Source organism: Pyxicephalus adspersus, chromosome 9 (genome assembly GCF_032062135.1).
Source record: "Pyxicephalus adspersus chromosome 9, UCB_Pads_2.0, whole genome shotgun sequence".
Classification (NCBI taxonomy): domain Eukaryota; kingdom Metazoa; phylum Chordata; class Amphibia; order Anura; family Pyxicephalidae; genus Pyxicephalus; species Pyxicephalus adspersus.
This window is the reverse complement of record NC_092866.1, coordinates 12,077,115-12,098,474: the sequence shown is the minus strand read 5'-3', so window position 1 is coordinate 12,098,474 and position 21,360 is coordinate 12,077,115. Positions and strand designations below refer to the sequence as shown.

The 21,360-nt window shown below is 40.0% G+C and overlaps 1 protein-coding gene across 1 annotated transcript in view; it reads left to right on the top strand.

Moving 5' to 3' along the window:
• The first annotated feature begins 5,209 nt into the window (after nucleotides 1-5,209).
• SPIRE2 (spire type actin nucleation factor 2) overlaps nucleotides 5,210-21,360 on the top strand; it is a 47,237-nt gene continuing 31,086 nt past the window's right edge. The window contains exon 1 of the mRNA XM_072422606.1: nucleotides 5,210-5,536. Coding sequence (XP_072278707.1) covers nucleotides 5,293-5,536 — 244 coding nt within the window. The 5' untranslated portion in view covers nucleotides 5,210-5,292. The remainder of the gene's footprint in view (nucleotides 5,537-21,360) is intronic.

Genomic DNA, 21,360 nt, shown 5'->3' with positions numbered 1-21,360 from the left:
GAAAGGTCAGAACGTTAGAGAACATTTTTGTTGCTGATTGTACCCTGTATGTATCATTGCACCCTGTGATTGTTCCATGAGCAGCACACATCTAAACCTCCCAACTGACACTGTTCCCCTTTCCTTCTCATTTGTCCCTCTTTTTGGGCAGATATGAACATCTCTATATAACCTAGGTGATGTCAGGTAAGGAGTCACTTCACCCAAGTAATCTTTTCATAGTATTACATATATTTCCATATTTGCATAGATTATTCCAGTAAAGAGATCTTCCAACATTATGTTTGGGAGTTTTGGGTTTTCTCTGTCACTTTTGTGTGCCCCATCCCCTCCCGTCACATTCTCCATAATAAAAATAATTATAAAATCTAGCAGGTGGAGTTGGAGTCCCTTTTTAAAAGGATAAGAACAGATATGCAGATCTGGGATCTTAGTGATGTCACCCTTAGAGATATGAGACTGTGAAATCCCCAAAAGTGGAACCAAGCCTTCCAAATACAAAAAATGGGACCTGGCAGGTCTTTTATTTCAGAAGGAACAGATGATGTCCCTTCTGTTATAAAATAAACTTACCTGACTGATTGCAAATTTTTAATTACACTCACCTGTCTTCACCCCTTTGCTGGTGCTGCCATCTTTGTCTGGTCATCTTTCTGGTTCTGGATCTTTGACCATTTTGATTGGCCAGGCCGGACAGGCATAGTTCGTACAGATCCAGTAGCCCTAGGAGATCTTGTAATACCTGGAATATCCCGGGATCCTTTACTAAGCTGCACATTTTAAATACAGAACTATAGTTTCACTGTAACCATCCAGCATTTCCCAAAATCTGAACTATTTGTTTTGAATAGAGTGACCCTTTAAGCCTCAGATATTTACCAAATTGCTGCATTATCAGTCGTATTTCATTTTTTTAATGACTTTTAGTTTTGCATGGCTGTTGGCAGCTTTCTATGTCTACAACCGCAATCTTACTCCCATGAGACATAACGAAAGCAGAAGTGTTCAGGGATGTGAAGATGACATGTGACAAAGATGGTTCTCTGGAGTGTCCCTTATCCTGAGTCCAGATCCCAGGGCGGAATATAATTACTGACAGCTAATCATTCCCTCTAGAAGCACTCATCGGTCGCTCACTTACAGGCAGCCGCAGCAGGGTGGGTGTTGGGTCATATGGCCTGGTTACAGTTTGCGGAGTAAAAGCTTTTGAAAGCGGAAGGTATTGACTGGTTTCCTGCATCTAAAGCTCCATTATGTTCATAGAAGCAGCATTCACCTTGGCTGTCTGAGTCCTAAAATGAGACAGGGAGACTGTTTTCAATGTTTATGATTTGTTTATGATCTGCTTTTACATTTCAAAGCTATTGAGAAGGAACAAGTCACTCCGGTCACTGTTCAAAAAAAAAAAGAGGTTGAACACTAACGTCTCTATAACAACTATGAAGACAATACACACGCCTGAGTTCAAGCTCATTTGAACTTTCAGTTTGAAACAGTAAATAACATTTCAAGGGAATTTAATTAAAATCTATTGATTTTATCTCTAATTGATTTTCTTTAGAAAGCAGTCACAGCTTGAGTGGATAAGCCTGTCCCTTGCCAGCATGCTGCAAGAATCCCCAAGGACCCTTGTCTGTGTGTTAGCAAAAGTCTGATGTGGGGACAGAAGTAAAGCAAGGAGCATGACTATTGCTGATTGCAGAAGTATAGGTCTTGGGGCATTTTGTACCTCTGCAGAGAGACCATTGCTGATTTTTCAGGGGCCAGAAAATGAAACCACCGCATGGAGGGCTGGAAACAGGTTGCCACTCGCGAGAATGTTAACTGTCTAGAAAGCTTAGGCTACGTAACCACTTGCAATAATTGTCGTTGGAAAGGATCTTTCAGGATCTTTCAACGACAAACAACTGCACGATGCATGAAGGAGCGTTTTACATATAGCGCCATTCTGCTCTATGGAGAGGGGGGAAAACAATGAAGCGGCACACTGTTGCGCTCTCTCCCCTTCACGTACATTATGATCGCTCGTCGTTCATCGTCCGCCGTTCGTCTGCCGGGACGCTGTTCGGACGATGGACGACAAGCACTGTACACACGTCGGATTCTCTGATAGAGCCTTACTCTATAACAGAAGGTAGGTAGGACACCCAGACCACCATAAAGGTGAATAGATAAGTAATATCTTCATTGTGCTGTTCAACTCTACAACTTGTAAACATCAGATGCTTATTACTGGAAATATTCTTTTGTAATTGCTTACAGTGACAGATAAATGAATGAGTGCTGTACACACAGCGCTATTCTGTTCAATGGGGAGGAGAGGAGCACCCTGCTGTGCTCTCCTCCATAATAGTGCATAGTGGTGTTTCCAGGTGGGTTGCTATGTTGAAGGATTATTATACACATGGCAGATTTTCTCCCAATATGAGAACAACTGTTTATCTTGGTGACAATCATCTGATTTATGTATGTAACTTAACAGAGGATAGGTTCTCTGTAGTAATTTATAAGAAAACATTTCCTTACATTCCTCAACTTTGGACTTTACCCTCAAATATCCTTTAAATATGAAATTATATCTTGCACAAGAACTGTAGGAAATATTTGCACTGCTTCCTGTTGATAAAAAAACTTGCAGATTCATCTCTAGATGCTGACATTATGACATTATGTGTCATTACTGAACCATGTGTTAACACACTGCAAAGCCTGATAATCTGGTTACATGAAGGGGTATTTATGGGCTGCTCTACATACTTACCTGTTCATTTACCTAGTTTAAAGAATAATAGATAAAAGTACATAAAGTATAAAAGTATTGTATATTGCTGTGTCCCCCGGATTTAACCCTTCAAGTGGCGAGCTATCGGGCAATGTAGTGGGTCTGCTTTTAAGCCACCCCCTATTGTTGGCTATTGAACCTGGAGTTGGATGTAAACCCAACTCCCCACCCAGTACCATGTACCTTTGAGGATCAGAGCCAGAAACACTGCATTTTGGGGTAAGTATATATTCCCGGTGGCATATCTCATGTTGGGAGCACAATTTACTGCAAGTGGGGAATAATGGATATCTTTTTAATTTAAAGATCTGAAACCATCAGTAAACGTCCTAACATGGCAAAAACTTGTGGTCAAATAAATAAAAATACCTGGTGATGCTTTAAGGTTAAGGCACTTTCTGTGGGGGTGACAAACATCTTCCAGTTTTGCTCATGCATTGTCACCCTGTCACATACACTCTGGTGTAGGCTACAGGTGGCCATGGTGACATACAACACACAGGTATGGTACACTGGTCTTGAGCAATGATCATAACCTACTCCACTGACAACCCACAGTCTGAACTTAGCCCAACTTTTGACCATCTACCAATGGCTTCTAACTGGAGGACACTATTGGTGAGTCCCCCAATCTGCTATGACCATTATAGACTCCTCACCATCCCTGAACAAGAACACACAAAACTGGTGGAAACCTCCAAAACCTTACTCATAATAGCGAATAATGGCAAGGGATCTCTTGGGGACACTATTGGTGAGCCCCTCAATCTACACACCTGGTGTCCTCATTATAAAGAGCCCCCATCATCCCTACTGGACTTTCTATTTATATTAAAGACATGGAAACAATAGGAACACACAAAGGCTGGTGGAATAATCCCAAAACCTTCAACCAGAGTGAGGAATAATGGAAAGGGATCTCTTGGGGACACTACTGGTGAGTTTCCTAATCTGCACCTGGCTGTACCCATTATAAAATGTTTCCATCATCCCTATTGTATTTTCTTTTTAAATTTAGATAAGGCAACAAGAAGAACTCACAAAAGCTGGAAACCTCCAAAATAGCGAATAATGTGAAAGGATCTCGTGGGGACACTATTGATGAGTTCACCAATTTGCACACCTGCTGTCCCCATTATAAAGAGCCCCCACCATCCCTACTGGACTTTTATTTATATAGAAGACAAGGAAACAATAGGAACACACAAAGGCTGATAGAATAACCCCAAAACCTTCTCCTAGAGTGGGGAGTAATGTGAAAGGATCTCTTGGGGACACTATTGGTGAGTTCCCCAATTTGCACATCTGCTGTCCCCATTATAAAGAGCCCCCCCCCCCACCCATCCCTTTTGGAGTTTTATATTTATATAGAAGATAGGGAAACAATAGGAAAACACAAAGGCTGATGGAATAACCCCAAAACCTTCTCCCAGAGTGGGGAATAATGGAAAGAGATATCTTGGAGTCACTACTGGTATGTTCCCCAATCTGCACATGGCCGTATCCATTACAAAAGATTCCCTTCTTCTCTATTGTATTTTTGTTTTATATTTTAGACAAGGCAACAAGAAGAACACACAAAGGCTGGTGGAATAACCCCAAAACCTTCACTCAGAGTGGTGAGTAATGGGAAGGGATCTCTAAGGGACACACACCTGCTGTCCCTATTATAAAGAGCCCCCACCATCCCTACTGGACTTTTAATTTATATAAAAGACAAGGAAACAAGAAGAACACACAAAAGCTTGTGGAAACTTCCAAAATGGCGAATAATGTGAAAGGGTCTTTTGGGGACACCATTGGTGAGCCCCCCAATCTACACACCTGCTGTCCCATTTATAAAGAGCCCCCACCATCCCTACCGGAGTTTTATTTATATAGAAGACAAGGCAACAAGAAGAATACACAAAAGTTGGCTGAAACCTCCAAAATAGCGAATAATGTGAAAGGATCTTATGGGGACACTATAGGTGAGTCCCCCAAATCTGCTATACCCATTTTAAAAAGTCCCTTCTGCATTTTTTTATTCATATTTATTAAAATCACACAAGAACTATCCAAAACACCCCAAAACTTCCACCCAGAGCAGGGAATGAATGGCAAAGGATCTCATTATTGAGGTGCCCATAGCACCCTGGAAATCAAGTAATATTGCCAAGCCTGGGTGGGTGATTCTTTACCTGTAGCTGGGCACACCATGTGTAAGTAAGAGGTGAGGTGTCAGGCAGCCAGCCAGATCACATGCTTTATCTGCCATGGCCTGAGCTTTGCTCTGGGTTGGGCTGTGCACACCTGTGTCACCTGTGTTGTCACCTTTCTGTCATTGTTAGCCGTGGATCTCCTGTGTGCAGCCCCTCCTGAGCGCTCGGTCTCCCCTCCCCACTGATGACACGGGCCCCGTAGGAGGGATAGCGGAAGGCGGCGCCTCATCCCCTGCACCGGACTCTCCCTGGCCACCGGCAGAGCGATGGAGGGTTGCCCGTTGCGTGCCCGGTGATGGGGCTGCCCGGATGGCCAAGGCTAGCAGCAGCGGGGGGATCGCAGGGGGATGCGGGGAGCTGTCCCTGGAGGAGGTGCTGAAATCCTACGAGCAGCCCATCAATGAGGAGCAGGCATGGGCCGTGTGCTACCAATGTGCCCGGGGACTGGCACACAGCCCGCTGCCACCCAGGACCAGGATCCGGGACCCGGCATCGCTACTACTCCACCGGGATGGCACCGTCACAGTGGTATCCGAGCTGCACGCCACCACCGGTAAGACCCAAGAGCTTGCAATCTATCTACGTAGCTGAGAATATTTTAAACACATCCACATTGTGCAGACTAAGAGAAATAGAATGACATTTCTGGGCTGCTCTTGTTTTCCAGATTTCCTGGTCTCAATAATTCCAGATCTCTATTACAGCCTGGCAATTGGTATTTTTAAAAGCTCATCAATGCCAGCTGTCCATATTTTCAGGGATCCTGGAATTGTCCCAGGCTCTGTATAGTGATCAGCCTAAAATCTTTATCTGGAATCAAGTGTAGATTTGTTCAGCTTCCAATATTTAGATGATACATTTTGGTAAATGTTTGCTTGTTGGGAATATTATCAGGCTTTGCTAAAGCTGCAGATTCTGCTTTTCCTGGAAATGGTTTGGGAATGTTGGCAACAATGTGTCTCCGAGGAACTCTGAATATGAGATCCCAGCTTCATATCCCTGCCTGCTGATTATGTAGGGATCATTGTATTGTAGTTTATTCATTTACAGAGAATGCAGAAGATCTCTTTGGTGGGGGTTATCTTGGCCCTGGAGACTTCTCTGCTTATTCTGGCTATAAACCTGATGATGATGATGAATATTTCCTGGTGTTACCCCACAGATAATACCAATGGGGGATCACATAGACCATGTGGGTGATGTTATTGGTTCCTTATAGTCATAGTTATGGTGATTTGATAGAACGTTCAGCCACTTTCAAATAACTTAATCACAAAAACATAAGAATAGGACAAGGAACCCATCACCAGTTTTATTGTGTCCCTATTCTGATAGCAATCATTGGTGGAAGGTTAGCTTGTTCAGTTTGGTTATGTTTGTGTAATTGAAATTGGTTGTACATTGACATGCAGCATTTGCTTCTGCAAAAATGTAGGGAAGTGAACTGGAGAGAAGCTAAAGAGTAAACTAAAGAGAAAAAGGAAGCAGGGAAGGCCAGAGAGAGAGGAAGGAAGGAAGGACAGAGAGAGAGGAAGGATGGAAGGACAGAGAGAGAGAAAGGAAGGAAGGACAGAGAGAGAGAGGAAGGAAGGGCAGAGAGAGAGAGAGAGAGAGAAGGAAGGAAGGGCAGAGAGAGAGAGAGAGAGAGAGAAAGGAAGGAAGGACAGAGAGAGAGAGGAAGGAAGGGCAGAGAGAGAGAGAGAGAGAGAGGAAGGCAGGAAGGACAGAGAAAGAAAGAGGAAGGAAGGACAGAGAGAGAAAGAGGAAGGATGGAAGGACACACAGAGAGAGAAAGGATGGAAGGACAGAGAGAGAAAGAGGAAGGATGGAAGGACAGAGAGAGAGAAAGGAAGGAAGGGCAGAGAGAGAGAGAGGAAGGGGGGACAGACCAAAGGGGGGAGAGAGAGAGACAAACAATTGACAACTAATGCTAGAAAGGGAGATAGAGAAGACAAGAGTGAAAATAGAGAAAATAGGAGAGGGGATAGAAAGAGAGACAGAGTAAAAAAGGGGGTAGAGAGCGAGCGAGATAAAGAGAAAGAGAAAGGGGGACAAAAAAGGTAGAGAGGTATAGAGGACTAAAGTGAGAGAGAAGAGAAAAAGAGAACAGGGGTGAAAGAGAAAAGTGAAAAAGAGAGCAAGACAGGGAGAAGAGAGAGAGGGAGAGAGTCTAGAATGAAAGAGAAAGGTAGAAAGAGAGAGGACCAGAGTGAAAAACAGAGTGAGAGAAGGAAAGAGAGAGAAAGAACAAGAGAAAGGGGAACAGAAGAAAGAGAGGGACAGAGGAACTAAAGTGGGAGAGGAAGAGAAAAGGAGTGAGAGAGAAAAATGAAAGAGAGAGAAAGACAGGGAGAAAAGGGTGAGAGAGAAATGAGAAACTGAAGAAAAGAGAGAGCTCTTCTCTGATATATTGGTACAATATTACTGTTTCCAAGAGGTCTCATATATGAATGGTGTCATTCTGCACATGTAGTTGTGTATAGAACAAGGGTATCATCATCAGATTATCAGAAAAGTAGCAAATATATCTTGCTGGAAGTCATGGGTTCAATTCAACAGCAATGGTAGTATAATAAAACATAAGTAAATATGTTGAAGATGGGGATAGGGTCATAGTCACAATAAGCTTCAATGTGTCACATTCAATTCAACACTATCATTTTTTATTTAAATTATTTGGGTGAAAACCATATAAATAGATTGCAAGTTCTTCTGGACAGGGTCCTTTCCTGCTCCTGTGTCACTCTCTGTAACTGTCTGTCATTTACAACCCCTATTTAATGTGGTGCTGCATAATATGTTGGCACTATAAAAATAATGTTTATTATTATTACATATATAATACATACATACATACATAAATGTGCTTTTCATTTGATGAATTGCTTACTCCATGCTATTTTTTTATTTTCTGTATGCTTTTGTTATTGCTCACCCAGCTTTTATTGGTCCCCAAATTAAGAATCACTCTAATTGTACCTGTGCCTGTGTGATGGCATATTATGTTACTGCAGCAGAGGAATGTGTAACCCTGTATGCCTCTGTTCATGGGAATATACAGTTCTATGTACGTGTGCCGAGTGCACAGGTCCCAGCCAATGACCCAGTGTGCCCATGTATGATTTGTAGGCATGTGTGGGCATTGATGGCAGTAACAGGGTCTGCACCTGCCCATTGTTTACACACTGCATCATGCGCCATGCTGCAGCCGGAAGGCTGGGTCCTGATCCACATCCCCCACCTTTTACTGCAAAGAGCAAGCAGCGGCACTGTGCAAGAGACAAATGTGTGTGTTTGTCTATGGACTGTATGTGCATAAAAATCAGGGACCAGGATTCTGTATGTTAGAGTGTTTATAAATGGCTTTATTGTTCATGGATCTGGGAAATTTTCTGGCCTTAAGCACCATTTGATTGTAGCATAATCAAGCAGTCTAAATGACTTTACTGACAATTTGCCGTAATAAATATCCAAATGTATAAACTGTTGGTGGTAGATTACCTTTAGCTTTTTAGTTCCTTTTGCAATGGAAATTCCTAAAATGGAAATGCTTAAAATCTGTGAAATTTGCATTACCAAAATTATATAAAGCAATCTGTTCAGTTTTAATCCAAATAAGCCAGACCTTGTGCTGTGTAATTGCTGGTAGATTGTACAAAAAATGTACAAAAAATGTGCATTTAGAATGTGTAGTTAGAAATCAGGGAAAAAAGTTCAATCAGTTGTAAATTGGCCAAACTTCTGACAAGTCTCATTGAAATCAAAGGGATTCCGGTACAGGACCCAAAAAGAAGAAAAAGTGATGCTAATTTTGGTTTGGGGAATCTCCTGGTAGCCCTGCCAGATGTGATTAAAAAGCTAAAAACTGAAACATAAATGGGTACCTTCTGGTAAAATTAGGTCAACAGTAGTTTATAACAGCCCTGAACACCTTTAAATGTTACCTGGCTGGAAAAAAAGTATTCCCATGGATTTTGAGGGAGGGGGGCAGGTTTGGCATATTCATATAGCAGTAATAGAAATGCAGCTGGAAGCTGTGTAAGCGTATGAAGCACAAGTGTGCTGTGTGGTCATAGGTGTCCCCTTGCACTGGAATAAAGAATTGTTACCGGAGCAGTTGTGGATCAAGTTTGGCCTTTCTCCTCTCATTTTTCTTAATAATGAGTTTTTGCTCAACAGAATTGCTGATTACTGAAACTTTTTTTTTTCGGCTTTACTTTCTTTTCTTTTTATAATTTATAAATACTGGTTCAGAGGCATGAGGGGTTAGAGGGCTGATGCGTTTCTCTAAATTTAATTTTGCATTTTTCTATGAGGATTAATGAAACAAGATGGAACTTTTGGGGAAACATTGTTTGTGAATTTGTCTTTTGTGAGAAAGTGTAGCTATTAGTTTCTAAAATCTTAAAGGGTTAGGCCACCTAAAATCAAAATGTCCGTTTTTGGTTTGTGTGAAGAAGGAAGGTAGTGCTGGAATGTGGTGAGGAATGCACCAGACATATGGAATATTTTAGGTATATGGGGATAAATTATTGGTGAGATATATACAGTACACTGATCATCCTTTCTAGACTATACTCTGTGCCTGCAAATGGGGACACATACTTAGATGACAACTGTCCAAGATGGGATTTCTCATTAGATTTCCTTTAATTTCCTGTTGTACTTTGGGGACAAAAATTTAAAGAGAATCTCCCAATGGGATATAAAGCAAAAACAATACTTACAGGAGTTCTAACCATTTCCTCTAAAAAGTTCTGACCTCAGAAATACTTTATTCAACTTTGGGTATGCATGAAAGCTCGACTTTATGTTCCTGGGTCTGCATACCTCCATTAAAAAGTGGTTATGTTCTACCTTTGGACCTTAGCATCATGGAGAATTCATTAATAGAAATTGGGAATAGTAAAGGGTGATTGGCAACAACCAAAAACCTAAAACTTGGGGCAGGAACTATTAGTGGTAAATCTCCCCCTGAAAAATCCATCATACCCCACCTATGGCTAAAATTTTTGTCTTTAGCTTTGGTGCAGTACCAGCTGAAAAGGCGGCAATGCCAAGTATGTACTTGTGTACCATGGAAAGAAAGTAGCACAGTTCCGAACAAGCGACCAGAAGCTGCAGTCCCATTCACAAAAACTGTAAAAGTCCGTGCTTAATTTGCCTGTAAGGAATCATAGTAACTTTATCTAAAATGAAAAGACAATCTATACATTTTTTGGATACATTTCATGCTGTAACAATGCTTGGAGTTTTTCTTTTTTTCTCACTGTACTGTAAATGCACCGACATCTATAAAATACTTTCTAGGTCACATTTATGCTTTTTATCAGCACTGCTTCCTGTGCAGTGTTTTATCTGTCATAAAAGAGCCATGCCTTGTGGCTGTACAGGCTTTGTTCACTTTCCATACACAATGTATTATCTGTCAAACACAGAAATATCAGAAGGAATTCACTGTATATAGCATCCAGGCCATGTGTTCTGAGGATGGGCTGCAGGAGGTTTTCTATTTTTGTTTTAGCACTGTGTAAAATACGTGCAATGTTCCTTATGTACAATGGGTGCCGAAGGATGACGGTAAATGGCATTTAGCTGGGCATTCCGGAAGTGTCAATATACAATATATATACAATAAAAATTGGCTCCAATTAACAGGTCAACAGGCTCAGATATGGGGATATAAAGAAATGCCAATAAATGCTATACCTTTCATCACCAGGAGCTCATGTGGAAGTTTTTGGCACTATCCCCTCCTATGACCCCTCCATATATTCCCACTATTGGGCCTGGCCCCTCCAAGGCTGGAGAGGATACACTTTCATCAGTGAAGCTAGGTGATACAGCAAACCTGGAATGGATTGCTTCAAAGTAATTTGCTATTTGCTAGCAAATGTTTTGAATGCTGGACCAGATCCATTCCAAGTTTGCTGGATCACCCAGCTTCACTAATTAAAGTGTATCATCTCTAGCTTTGGAGGCCCAATAACTCTCTCTCTTATGCTAAACCTAACATTTACCCTGTGTAAAATACTAACTCTAAGCCTGTAATATTACCATTGTAGACAACCCTAAAACTAACATTGCTTGTGTAAATATAACTCTTTGCTTGTACTACCCACTATTCCCTTTAAGACATTTTTTGTGGTGCAAGATAATGTACAGTCCCAGCATTGGAGTATACTGCTTAGAAAGAATAAGGATACCCATAGAAGTATAGTAACTAATTTTTAGTACACCGATACTTGTCAACAGACCAGACCTTTATAAATTATATATATTCATGCCATTTCCATTCTGCAAATGTTTTTTTATTGTGGGTCTCTATGGCCATCAATATTAACCAAGGACCTCCCCTATATTTGGATTTTACCTCTCATTGTTTGTATTTTTCAAACTCTCCATGTAATAAATGTAAATTGTTTGTTAAAAGTTTTCCCAATTGACCAGGCACTGGATCCAAGTCTAAATTGGGTATTCCAAGACTTCAAAATTGGGTATTGTTTTCTGTTTCGGAAGTTAATACTGATGGATTAATATATATATATATATATATATATATATATATATATATATATATATAGTGTGTAAAGTAACCTTGTCACCTTAATAAAAATACCAACCTGTTACCTGCAAAGAACAAAGTGAATACTTTCCTCTACATTAAATTAATGAAAAATGCTTAGAATGCCTGAAGTCTTTTTAAAAAACGTATGAATAAAGAAAGTGACCCCACCTATGGTATAGTTGATAGAGCTGCCAACCCCATAGTAGATCAAAGTCAACACTTTGGGAGTGTCAGATTCTTGTTACATTTACTGGTTTCTCCTGTTGATCCCTACGTCATTGGAGGAGCCGCTGAGGAATTCACCAGATCGACACTTCCAGAAGTGATTTTTCCAGAAGATTTATAAATAATCAAGCAACGTTTATAAGTAAAGGCAGAAAGAGCGGGACATTATTCTTGTACAGGAAGTTTGTGTGAACAACATCACTTTCATTTCTTTCTAACTCTCCTCATTCACCCATTTTACCACCATCGTCCTACGCCTTTCCATATCTCTGCTTTTGATTTATTTCTCTTTCAGTTTTGGCCTTTTTCCTTCTCTCTTTCTTTCCTTTTGTCCTGTTTGTCTCTACCACCCATTAATTCTGTCTCTTTCTCCCCCATCTCATTGTGTTTCCATATGTCTCTTCCTCCCACTATCTGTCTCTTTCTCCCCCATCTCATTGTGTTTCCATATGTCTCTTCCTCCCACTATCTGTCTCTTTCTCCCCCATCTCCCTCTGTCCCTGTCTATCTCTGCTTCTCGCTATCTATCTCTGTCTTGTCCTCCCTTATCTCTCACTGTCTGGCACTTTCTCCTGGCTGTCTCTTCTTCACTCATAAGTCCCTGTCTGTCTCTTTCTCCTACTCTGTCTGAAAAATCTCACCCTTCTGTCTCTGTCTACCATTATTCCTACTATCTGTCTGCCCCGTCACTCTCTGTATGTCTCTTCCCCCCTATCTCTCTCTGTTTCTTCCTCCTACTGATACTAACCCCCCATCCCATGGATCTCTGTCTCTTCTTCTCCTGCTGTCTTTCTCTCTCTTCTTCCCCTCATCTCTCACTCTCTTTTACTTCTAATATCCATATCTCTCTGTCTTTCCCCCTTCTTCTCTTTTTTTTCCACTATCAGTATGTTGCCCTCCCATCTCTCTTTCTGTTTTTGTCTGTCTCTCTGTCTCTTTCTCCCCCATCTCCCTCTGTCTATCTCTGCTTCTAGTTATCTCTGTCTGTCTGGTCCTCCCTTATCTCTCACTGTCTGGCACTTTCTGCTGGCTGTCTCTTCTTCACTCTTAAGTCCCTGTCTGTCTCTTTCTCCTACTCTATGTATACATCTCACCCCATCCTCTTCTATCTCTGTCTACCTTTTCTCCTAATGTCTGCCCCCGTCACTCTCTGTATGTCTCTCCATCCCCTCTTTCTCTCTGTTTCTTCCTTCTACTGATACTAACACCCCATCCTATGAATGTCTGTCTCTTCTTCTCCCGCTGTCTCTCTCTCTTCTCCTCATCTCTCTCTTTTGCTTCCAATATCCCTTTCTCTCCGTCTTTCCCCCTCCATGTCTTTTTTTCCCCCCACTATCTGTATTTTTCCTTCCCATCTCTGTTTCTGTCTTTTTCTCCCACTATCTCAGTCTCTGTCTGTTTTTTTCTCTCTCCATTTCTCTCTGTCTGTTTCTACCTCCCTTTTCTTATCTTCTACACTCACCAACTCTCTTTCTGTGTATCACTGTCTCTTTTTCTCTGTTTATCTCTTCTTCCTCCTCTCTCTCTAAAGCTGCACACACACTTCCAATAATTATCGTTGGAAACGAACAGCCGATCAGCCGAAAATCGTTCACAAAAAGGTGACCAGCGATGAGGATTGTCATTGGAAATGAACGACCGTCACAACGGATCTGATTGGCCGACGATCGTTCACTATCTATTGCGTGTACCGTGGCCGTTCAGTGATCGTGCATGTTTCTCCAATACACTTTCCCCTTTACATGTCACTCCCTTCATCGTTCAAACAATTGTATCTAGCGTGTGTACACCATTGGTGGACTATTTTTGAACGATCGTATCGTTACAGCATGTACAGAATTGTGCACAATACGCTCGTTCAAATATAATCGTGCATAATCGGTCGTAATCGTTCGTTTTCGAGCGATACTTATTGGAAGTGTGTACCTAGCTTAAAGCTCTCCAAGGCTGGAGAGGATACACTTTCATCAATGAAGCTGGGTGATCCAGCAAACCTGGAATGTATTTCTTCTTGTTAGCAAATGTTTTGAATCCTGGACCTGATCATTCCAGGTTTGCTGGATCACCCAGCTTCACTGGTGAAAGTGAATCTTCTCCAGCCTTGGAGAGCTTTAATAAGTCGGGCCTTCAGTCTCCTTCCTTCCATCCATTAATTTGTCTCTCCCCCTCCCTACATCTTTCGCTCTCTTCTTCCATCCTTCCATCTCCTCCTTATCTTTTTCTCTCTCTGGCTGTTTCCCTCCAGCTCTCCCTATGTCCTCCTCTCTCTCACCATCCATCACCCCCTCCATTGTTTCCTAATTCAGGCTTGCAACATTTAGTACCAAATACAAGGAATAACATTTATTGCATTACAAACAACTATTGAATATTGAACAAGAAATACAATAAAACCCTGCCAGGGATCATTTGCAGATTATTGTCATCATAAACATTGAATAACATTGGCTCATTAAGGTTGGTGATTCAGAAACAATGTCGGGGCCCCAAGAGATTATAAAGCAGACTGTATGGCCTATAGCTAATCCCACCATATAACGCTCCCTGACCATGACGCTGGGTTTCCTGGTCCTCATGCTGAATTGTGTTTAGAACACTAAACCACCGGAAGAAACATTTTCTGCATCATTTCCATTCCAAGTGAACTGTGATAAGGAGATAATAAGCGGATCATTTTTACTCAGCGGAATTGGTGGAATTTCTACTGACTCAAACCCTTCAGTGCTGAGCGAGCACCTGAAGACACATAACTCATGTCTAAGCATTGCACAGAATAGCAATATTATGTTCTGATTTCTGTATACACAGGAAAACGAGAGACTTAACTGATTAGGTGCCTTTTACTTCTCAGCAGAAAGATATTATGAATGTGCATAAATGTATGCATTATTGCAGGTTTAAAGTGCACATGGACATAAAGCGGGACTTCAGACACTTGAATAAATTCTAAAATAGCCATAAAGGATATAACTCCACTGTGTGCAGCAAATGTCCTTGCAAACCCCAAAATTACTTTGTAAATGTACCAACATCATAAGTGTGCTGCACATGCAGAGAAAAGAAATGTGGGAGGGGCCTAATAGATCCCCCCCTACTTCAGGCTGCCTGCAGAAAACTACAGGAGGGGGCGGAGACAAGACCAGTCACCCTACTCAAGGAGGAAGAGCAGCATTGACTGGTCTTTATTGCAGGAAGTTCCTGCAAAATTTCACACTGGAGTACAGGTAGTCCCCAAGTTAAGGACATCCGACATATGGACGACTCCTAGATACCAACAGAGCTTCCCTGCTCCTCATTCCTGTGCAGGCCTGATGCTTTATAGGGGGGAGAGGGGCAGTTGCATGACTTGCAAAAGAAATCTTTTGCTAAACACAGCTGAGACTGAGCTCTTCTATAACATCTTGTAATTCTAATGACCAGGACAAACTCTCCAGTTGTTTTTTTTTTGCATATCAAAGCACAGCCAGAATTTAATGAATGTCTAGGTTTTTTTTTTTTTTTGCTTTGTTTGTGATTAACTCACAGAGAGGATTTTATACAGTAACTGACACCCCACTGCCTAATATTATGTTAAGACAAACATCTGTCCTAATACCTACCTGTCCTACCTGTTCCGACTTACATACAAATTCAACTTAAAAACAAACCTACAGTTCCTAACTTGTATGTAACTTGTAAGGACTACCTGTACAGTACAGATCAGGAAGAAATATACAACTCATGCCAAAACTGCAGTACTAATCGTATAAACAATATTTTAGCTTTAACTAAATTTAACTAAACGAAAATAAAAGAAAAAAAAAGGTTAAAAAGTAAAACAAAAAGAATGTCATATTCAGTAATTATGTGTATTAATGGCTTATGGTTACCACAATACATTATTTACCTTGATGATCATCGCTTGTCCCATGAAAGAATTTAAATGGAGAAGGTAATGATTCTCATTGTCTAATCTTTCATCAAAATAAATGAAGAATAAATGAGTCTTCAGCCTTGATAAATATGGTATTGTGCTGACAATGGCCCAGGTGCCTGGTATAAAAAAGATGAAAAATGTTCTAATTACAAAGGACGCCGAACACAGAACACCAAATGGCTCTGTGTATTGTGTCACCGTCATTGTCTTTTACTGAGATACACCTGCTTTGTCACCGTGTCACCAAACCCTGCGCTCTATGCAATGGACCGCCAGCCCTGTGCCGTCATATTAATTATAAATGTCCCTTCCAGACAAAACAAATCAACCGATCAATGCCATCTCTGATTTTATTTGGAGGACGATTGCTGTTAATAACTGCTACATTGGCACTCAAAATTTGTTGATGGCTTTTATGTTTTATCTTGGCTTTAAATACTTTAAAACGTTGGATTCAATTAGTAGAATTAATTAGTCATCAGTAAAGTTAGATTTACACATTTTCTATTGAATCCAATGTGAAAAATGTGTACTTTCTGGGTAAAAAGTGGGTGAAACTTGGGTGATAATATTTAAAAATGACATCTTTATGTTTTTTTATGTTCATATCTTTCCTTAAAGGGGAACTAAACTGAAAAATAAAAAAATCACACGTACCAATAATTTCGCAGATCGCATTGGAGAAGTCCTGTGCCCCCCTGGAATTCTCCCTTGTTCGGGCCGCGGAGTACGCACTGGGCACTGCCATCTTTAGTCTTCTTCTTTCTTCTGGGTACGTCACCCAATCTCACACTGCACAGGCACGAGATTGGATAACGTATCTCGCTGTAAAGAGGGAAAAAAGAGTCGATCTCACTGCGCATGCATGAGATTAGCATCTCTTTCCCTTAAATGTAGGAAAATTATCTTTTTTCACATGGCCAAGATCAGCATGCTCAGAAGGAGCACCCAAAAGCCTCCCGGGGTATTTGACGTAGATACCCCAGGAGTCTCTGAGCACCTATTCAGTCTTGATCGCCGCGGCAGACAGAAAGGGAATTCACCCTTTTTTTTAAAAAAAAGTGTGTTGCAGTTTAAAAAATAAATAATATTTTTACATTATATAAAAGGGTTGTTTACCCTTTGGAGCATACATACAGGTAGTCCCCGAGTTAAGGACATCCGACATACGGACGCCTCTTGTATATGAACGGGCTTCCCTGCTGGCTCGTGTGGAGGACAGAAGTCTGCATGACTTGCAGAAGAAATCTTTTGCTAAACACAGCTGAGGTTGTGGGTGATCTTAAGCAATGAGCTTTTCTGCAGCCTCTTGTAACTCTTTAATGACCAAGACAAACTCTGCATTTGTTTCTTTTTGCATATCAAAGCAAAGCTTGTTCCAAAAGTTAATCAATGTCTAGGCTCCTTAATGTTGTTTTTTTTTTTTTTTTACTTTGTGATGAAATCACAGTGAGGATTTTTTACAGTAACTGACACCACACTGCCTAATAATATGTTGAGACAAACATCTGTCCTAATTGCATTTATTAAAATAATGTACCTGTAGCGGACTTACATACAAATTCAACTTAAGAACAAACCTACAGTCCTTATCTCGTATGTAACCCGGGGACTAACTGTATAAAGATTTGTTTTATATGTTTATATTTGCTTTATGTTTATATTTACTATACAGTATATATTGATATTGTTATACAAGTGGTACCTTGCTCCATAGGAATAAATAAAATAAATATTGAAGAAGATTGATGTCAGATTTTTGTCCAAAATGCGTATGACAGTTTTTGCCCATGATGTTCATCTTGAGCAACAATCATCTGATATGTGTTCACAGTTCATTAGGATTAGAAAGAACATATATTACAGATTTCTAATATTACTGACTTTGAGTTATTCATTTTTACATTCATAGTAATTTCATTTATTTATTCATGTTCATCTAAAAAGATGATGTGGCATAAGAAATATTTAAATATCTCAGTCCCACAGTTTTGGTATTTGGTATAACTTTTGGGGGAGTTTAATCTTCTGATTGTATTTCTTTAGGAATGTTAGTTAGATCACATCTGATACTGTATACTTTATAATGATTGCAGGTCAGAGGTGTCAGACACATACCGCTGTGTTGTCACAGAAATGAAGGACTAAATTGCTTTCATCTGGATGTGGACTTTGGATACCATAAAAAGAAATAAAAGTTGTTATTGCACAACATAACCTTTCTGTGCCCCCCCCCCCCCATCTATCTTTTTTTAACCCCTTAAATTAACTTAGGAAACCTTACTGTAATGCTAAATCCGCAGCTCACAGTATATTAGATGGTGGTCAGTAGGAAAAATGCCTCTTACATTGCTGGTCATTAGTAAGAATGCCAACCTTACAGATAGCCAAAAAGATATTTAGTGTCACTTAAACTGACCTGAGAGGTACAAATAGCTCGTTGCTCAAGGAACCCCTCTGGAGGGACCCCGGTTGAGGAACACAGCTATAATCGGTGAAATCATTGTCAGTTATGAACACAATAAGAGCCCCGAGCGCTGAGCAGGTGACTCAGAATGCATTTGTGGTATTTCCACCACCTACGTACATACAAGAGATGTGATTGTACTGGAATGTGTTGCATGTTTAGAATGAAAACATGAAGGCACGTTTGATCGGTTTTACATTGTGTACTGATAAATCTGTTTATAAAAAATGATTGTGTCATTGTACATTTATCAACTGGCTGTCATCATAATCATAATACACACGCACATGGCGATTTTCTAAATGCAAGACATGGGGTAAAAGGGTCCCTGTCATTGGGCACTGCTGATGGGAAATACAAAGGTAACCTAATATGCTGGGGTATTCTCTCTTCAATGGAAACATATTTAGAGAGACATTGCCAGATTTCCTATTCAGGGTCCATTGTCTTTAAGGGTCCTTCACCTGATCAAATAGCAATGCAGAACATTACTGGTTGCAGCTGTGCATTTCCATGCATTGTGATGTGCTGCAATGAATACGTCTCCAAGGTGCATTGACACCTGTTCAGGGTGCTGCACAATAATGTGTATGTAATGGACCCTAAGAGTTGTGTTAGAAAGAAAGAGGTGAGAGATAGATATTGGTCATACAGAATAATAAAACGATAGATATACATATTGGGTGGATAGATTACTAGAGTCATTGATGGATGGACAGACATAAAGATTGAAGAAAATAGATAGATAGATAGATAGATAGATAGATAGATAGAAGGATAGATAGATAGATAGATAGATAGATAGATAGATAGATAGATAGATAGATAGAAGGATAGATAGATAGATAGATAGATAGACAGAATTAAGAAAATTGATAGATAAAAAGGAAGAATGAAAAGATAATGGATAGATACAGTAGATAACTATTGGATGAATAGATAGGGGGAATAATGTACATCATGTAGAGTACAATGTAGTAATGTACAGAAAATGAATAGACAAATAGAAAGAGATAAAACAGAATGGATAGATGGATGGACAAATATAGACAGGGGGAAGAAAGAAAGAAAGGAAGGAATTAAGAAAGAAAGAATGAAAAAAAGAAACAAAGAAAGGAAAATGGAAGGAAGGAAGGAAGGAAGGGAAAGGAAAGAAAGAAAGGATGGAAGGAAGGAAAGAAAAAGAAAGAAAGAAAGAAAGGATAGAAAGAAAGAAAGATAAAGAAAGGAAGGAAGGAAGGAAGAAAGAAAGAAAGAAAGAAAAGGAAAGGAAAGGAAAGAAGGAAGGAAAACGAAAGAAAGAATGAATGGAGGGATAGATATTGGTCATACAGAATAATAAATAGACATATAGATATACATATTGGGTGGATAGATTACTAGAGTAATTGATGAACGGATGGATAAACAAACAGAAATAAAAATAATGGACAGATAGATAGATAGATAGATAATGGATAGATAGATAGATAGATAGATAGATAGATAGATAGATAGATAATAGATAGATAGATAATAGATAGATAGATAGATAGATAGATAGATAGATAGATAGATGTATAGATAGATAGATAGATAGATAGATAGATAATAGATAGATAGATAGATAGATAGATAGATAGATAGATAGATAATAGATAGATAGATAGATAATGGATAGATAATAGATAGATAGATAGATAGATAGATAGATAGATAGATAGATAGATAGATAGATAGATATGAATGGATGGATGTATGGATATCATAGTAAACAATTAGATAGAGTTTGGCACAGTTCATCTATTCATATACAGTATATGTTTATATTATATGTTTATAATATTATAAACAGATGAGAAGCCGGTCAGTCCAGTTATGGAGCCAACAGACAAATTTAAGTTGATGCTGAATAACAAAAAAGATTTGCTGCCAACTTGGTTTTTGGCTGTTGGTTACCTGCAGTTTAGGACGAGTCCAGCCTTGTGTTCATTTCTTGGGATAACAGCACACAATAAAGAATTATAACCTGTCTGTCTTTGATTGTGTATATAGTGTAGTCTGTAGACTGCAGAACATTATTAAAATATTATTTATTAATATAATATAATGCTCTCGGGCTCACATTCAGGTACATGTCCAACATTATACTTGTTGCAGGTCATGGATCAGGGTTTGTTAGCATATATGTGGCATATTGAAATGACCAGAAACATTTCCCAGTGTCCTGTGGGGCCATTCATTTCGAATGCAAGGGAAAACATGTTATCTTACTGATTTGCATTGTAATGTGCTGCTTTATCTGGCATGCCTTAACATGTGACATAGAGATCAGCATGACAGCCAGGGAAGTAACATCCGCAGACGGAGCCTCCCTGTTTCTCTTGTTGGTTTTAGCATGTGGCCTCAGGTCCCAGGTACATGGGCCATGTATTCTCACATGATTTGTGCACATGCTAATGGATTGGGGAAATGCCTGGATTTCTCTGTAGAGATGCCATTGCTTTTTGTCATTCCCAGCACTGGAACGTGTTCATACAGCGTCCTCCCCTCCCTCTGCATGTGCTTGTGTTGACACTGCACTTTCCTAATTCTAATAATTACACTTTAATAACCTTGATTGTTTAACCATTTCATTATCCGTCATTACCTGTCTGACAGCTGCTTAGTACATTGCAAACACCACTCTTTATTTTCCTATGAAATATAACATCATTATGCAAGAGGAGGAGCTGCATGAACAATGTGGTATCCTCCAGCAGCCAATCAGTATTCATCTTTCAATATTTTGACTGTGACTCAATATGCTGACTCTGCAGTATGATTCTCTTGGTAATGAGCCACCCACACAGTGTCGTTCAATAGACCAATGCAATGTAAAAGAGAAGCACAACGTGCTGGAGGTGTAGATTACATATTAATACTCATCTTCACTTTGCTTCCTTGCTGCTCCATTTTGCCAATGAGACCTAAGAGTAACATCCGGTACTTTAGGAGACTTTGAGACTTATTCCTCTTCCTCTCATGTGACAGTGCTGGTGTTTGGCAATTGGTTAGATACCCAGTGCTGCACATGGTACGGAGAAGAGAGACTTCATCCCTGTGCAAGCAGTGCTTCCTTTCCTCGTTCCAAGACACTTCATAGATTGATGGGGGTGACAGGGAAAAGGAAGGTTAACATGTGCTTCTGTAATGGCCATATTAAGTAAACCTATTGCTTTG